The following is a 3819-nucleotide window of genomic DNA, read 5'->3' as shown; positions in this document are numbered from 1 at the left end:
TTTTTAGTGTTATACTTCACTCTTTACTCTCTTGATCTTCGTCAACACTATGTTGTCTTTCATCATTGGACAGTATTTATATTCTAAAGCTCTGTCTACACTATCAAAGTTTATGTAACAACAAAAATGTGATGTGCCCATACAATGCACATGGTGATGTCATACCACTACCATATTTATCATCACCATATTTGGGCACATCACACTTTTTTTGTCAAACTAGTTTTATTGTGTATAGACAACAGGGAGATTTAAGGCCCATTTACACTAGAACGATAACGATCGACGATAAATAGATAAGTATTTTTTTTACATAGGCCTAAAACAAAAGAAATTAGAAAGGTTTTTGTTCTAGAACTATTATAGGATAATTATAGTCTTTGATAAAAATAATATTTTTTAAATTCCAATCAAATGACGTCATCATAAATAAAAATAATAAAATCGTTGTATTTTCACGATATTATTGCTCTTACTAATCATGACGTCATTTGATTGGACGTGTGGAAATATCATTTTCATCAAAGGAAGCATAGATCTATATAGTTCTAGAATGAAAAGTGTTTATATTTGTTATCGTCCTATAGTGTAAATGGGCCTTTAGGCGTTATTTTATCTGACATTTGAAGACGGAATGCATGTGGTTGTTTACAAAAACCTGCTCACTCCTGGTCTTCTCTTCCAATTTATTGTTGAAATAAATAAATTCATCATGTTATTGCTAATTAAGGGTAATCGTGTTTTAGCCTCTTCCAAACATCATCATCATTGTTATATAACAATTATCATTATTTATCTATTATGTTTCAAACAATTTGAACATTTTATTCTGTATTTTAAAAAAACAATCATTTTACTACTAATTTTACGAATCATCGGGGTTTGGTAGTTAGCGAAACAATTGTATTATCGACAACAAGAACTTTGTTTATATCAATTCGGCTACTGTAGAATTTATTTTCAAATTAACTTCAAACTATTTGTTAGGTTTAATGATTATCGAAATGTAATTAATAAATAAAATATAATCACTGTTCATTAATAGTAATTACTTCTAACGCTAAAAAATGTTTATTCGTATTTAAGTAACACAGTTAATTATTTTAACATTTAGAGAATACAGGGAATTACTGTAAATAGTAGGCTGATGATAAAAGCAGTGTGTTGAACGGCCCCGCTATCACCGTGAGGTTGTGTTGGAGCTGCTTGGGTTGTTGGAGGATAGGGAACGTCGACAGATGAATCCCAATTGTTTGTTTCTGGCATAGTGTACCAAGAGAATTTATAATCAGCATTACAACCATCAAAATGAACGAGGCAACACGCATGGCATTCTGTGTTTGCTTCCGGTTCATTTCCAAAACATGCCATGCCTTCTGGAAGAAGAGTAGAGGCGTAGACCAGATCGTAGCAAAAATCCTGAAATTAATTAAATTGTTTACAGTTAACGGTTTTGACACAGTAGAGCTGGAGCTGCGTTTAGTTTTGCAATTTTGTTTAGTAATTTGTATTTTAAAAAACAGCTTCGATTATGGTCGGCATTACGTATTATAACTTACGTATTCCATACATCCCTTCTGTATAACCCATCCATCATTATTAGCGTTCATCTTGAATCCTGAATGGCATGTTGGATTTGTGAGACTTGCGCTGCATTCTACCATCTCACCAGTAGCGTTGCTTCCAGACGGCTATTATTAAACAAAAAACCGTATCATAATAAAACCTAAATCATGGATAAATAAAACTTCACATCGTTCAGTAAACGCATTTCATCTCATAAAAATATGAAGTTACCTGTAATCGTACAATAATGGACATTTTTTAGTATTTTACACCTGACATTATGCAAAAAGTAAGTTCGGGTAGTGTGATAGAACTGAAAAATTCTCCAGATATCTCCAGAGAAGCTCTGTGAAACCGTGACGCTTTGTATTTTTATCGATTCTTTTTTCTTTTAGATAAATAAATAAAAAGACCATTTTGATCAATTCAAATAGCCCCCAATTAGGCCTATATTTCTCCCGCGATTTAACAAGTTTCGCGAATGCGTGTAAGGAAACATGTATTGATAGTCTTCAGGAGATTAACAACTTATGTATGCATATGTTAAAAAGAGTATAAGATTTATTTAATATTGGCAAGTGTACTGTTTTCCAAAGCACGATTTCATTTCGCCTTCAGTGAGTCTAAAATCAGAAGCATCGCACGACGGTGCCCGACGAAACGTCTTGACTCGTCGGTGCTGTCTGAGTTGAATTAGCATCGGGAGTAGTTTTTAGGTCGTCGGAAGAACTTTAAACATGTTTAATTTTCTCCCGACGAGACGAGACGGCTCGTCGGGCCTCGTCGTACGACGCTGTCTGAGTTGGCCTTATTTACACACGTGCTTTTTGGAACTTTCAGCTTCCCCACATTCAAGTATTTGGCTACGAAAGAAAACACGAAATTTCCCAAAATCGTAGGCCTATTCATTCGCATTGCGAATAATTTTACGACATTGGTAGTGTGGTACGATACAATACAACAAGGTACAAACAAAAAGAACAAACATGTTAGGTCTCTAGCTTAGGCCTAGACATAGGCCTAGGCCTATTTTAATAGGCCTCAATAAATGATAAAATATCATCAAAAAGAGTTCTTACCACACCGTTACACTCATCGTTGTCATTTTCGTTATAGCATTCATAACACATCAGGGCACTTGCAGCTCCTAAATGAAATTTCAAAATCAAGCTGTTACTGTGTTAGTGTTAGGCCTAGCTAGGTTAGGCCCTAGCCTAGAGTATAGGCCTAATAGAGGCTAGCTAGGCCAGGCCTCTACCCAGCTAGAGGCTAGGCTAGGCCCTATATGTATGGCCTGGCTGGTACGGTGTCGGTGAGATGGTAAAAATATGTTCATGCCGCGAATTTTAAAACATCACGTGTTGCGCGCTACTCTAGCCAGCAGCTAGGCCTAGCCTACTAGGCCTAGCCTAGGCCTAGCCTAGGCCTATCTACTAGGGTAGGCCTGGCCTACCCTAGCTAGCTATAGGCTAGGCCTAGGCCCGGGCCTAGCCTAGTAGGCCTATATGCTAGGCCTACCTACTTTACTTACCGATAAATGTCATGAAACCTAAAGTTAATATGAAGAATTTAATATTTGCCATTTCGAGAGTTGAACTTTGTTAGGCTCTTTCGTTTTGTTGGGGGAGAAAAAAAGAGTAATAAATCGCGGGTGTGTAGTCGTGCAGTTTTCGAAAATCAGAATGTTTTTATTTTAAAAAAGAATGCGTCGTATGTGCGCGCGCGCGACGTAAACAACCATCGCGCATTATCCCTTCCAACCAATCAGTCACGCAGATTTGTAATAGTAGCTTCTTCCCCCCATATATTTCGCATTGTTTTTTTTTTTACATAATGTGATAATTCGTGTGTGATTTTCACAGAGAGATGTAATAAGAACTATATAAATCTTTGGATTTACACACTACCAACAAACCGAATTCGTTCCCCCTTAATAGGGTTTTTTTTGTGCGAATAATTAGAAGAAATTGAGAAGAATTGAAACTTTAACAGCCAAAGTATCATAAGGCTCAGTTTACACTATCAAACTAGTTTGACAAAACAAGTTTGATGTGCCCAAATATGGTAGTGATATGCCCAAATATTGTAGTGGTATGACATCATCATGTCCATATATGGGAACATCACATTTTTTTGTCACATAAATTTTGATAGTGTAGACAGAGCTTAACTTTAATATTTTAATAACGATATAATTATTTGAAACGAAATATATATAATCAATCATTTTGTATCATTGTTTAATAGATCTAA

The 3819-nt window shown here is 35.7% G+C and overlaps 1 protein-coding gene across 1 annotated transcript; it reads right to left on the bottom strand.

Annotated features, from left to right (window-relative positions):
- Positions 1-915: 915 nt before the first annotated feature.
- Positions 916-3245, bottom strand: LOC144858794 (63 kDa sperm flagellar membrane protein-like). The gene is made up of 4 exons (XM_078714914.1): positions 3098-3245; positions 2646-2713; positions 1560-1691; positions 916-1419 (listed from the first exon to the last, which is right to left on the bottom strand). Exons 1-4 carry the CDS (start codon positions 3147-3149, stop codon positions 1111-1113), a joined length of 561 nt encoding a protein of 186 aa, XP_078571040.1. The 5' UTR covers positions 3150-3245; the 3' UTR covers positions 916-1110.
- Between the last annotated feature and the right edge of the window lie 574 nt (positions 3246-3819).

This window comes from Antedon bifida, chromosome 2 (genome assembly GCF_963402885.1).
Source record: "Antedon bifida chromosome 2, ecAntBifi1.1, whole genome shotgun sequence".
Taxonomy (NCBI): Eukaryota; Metazoa; Echinodermata; class Crinoidea; order Comatulida; family Antedonidae; genus Antedon; species Antedon bifida.
The sequence above is the reverse complement of the archived record's forward strand: the minus strand, read 5'-3'. Positions and strand labels throughout refer to the sequence as shown.

What these genes read in the sequence shown, in the direction of transcription:
- LOC144858794 (XM_078714914.1), bottom strand. Translation starts at nt 3,149, where the DNA reads ATGGCAAATATTAAATTCTTCATATTAACTTTAGGTTTCATGACATTT. An exon ending in AGGTTTCATGACATTTATCG is followed by an intron (nt 2,714 to 3,097) that starts GTAAGTAAAGTA and finishes AATTTCATTTAG; the next exon opens with GAGCTGCAAGTGCCCTGATG. An exon ending in ACGATGAGTGTAACGGTGTG is followed by an intron (nt 1,692 to 2,645) that starts GTAAGAACTCTT and finishes GTTTAATAATAG; the next exon opens with CCGTCTGGAAGCAACGCTAC.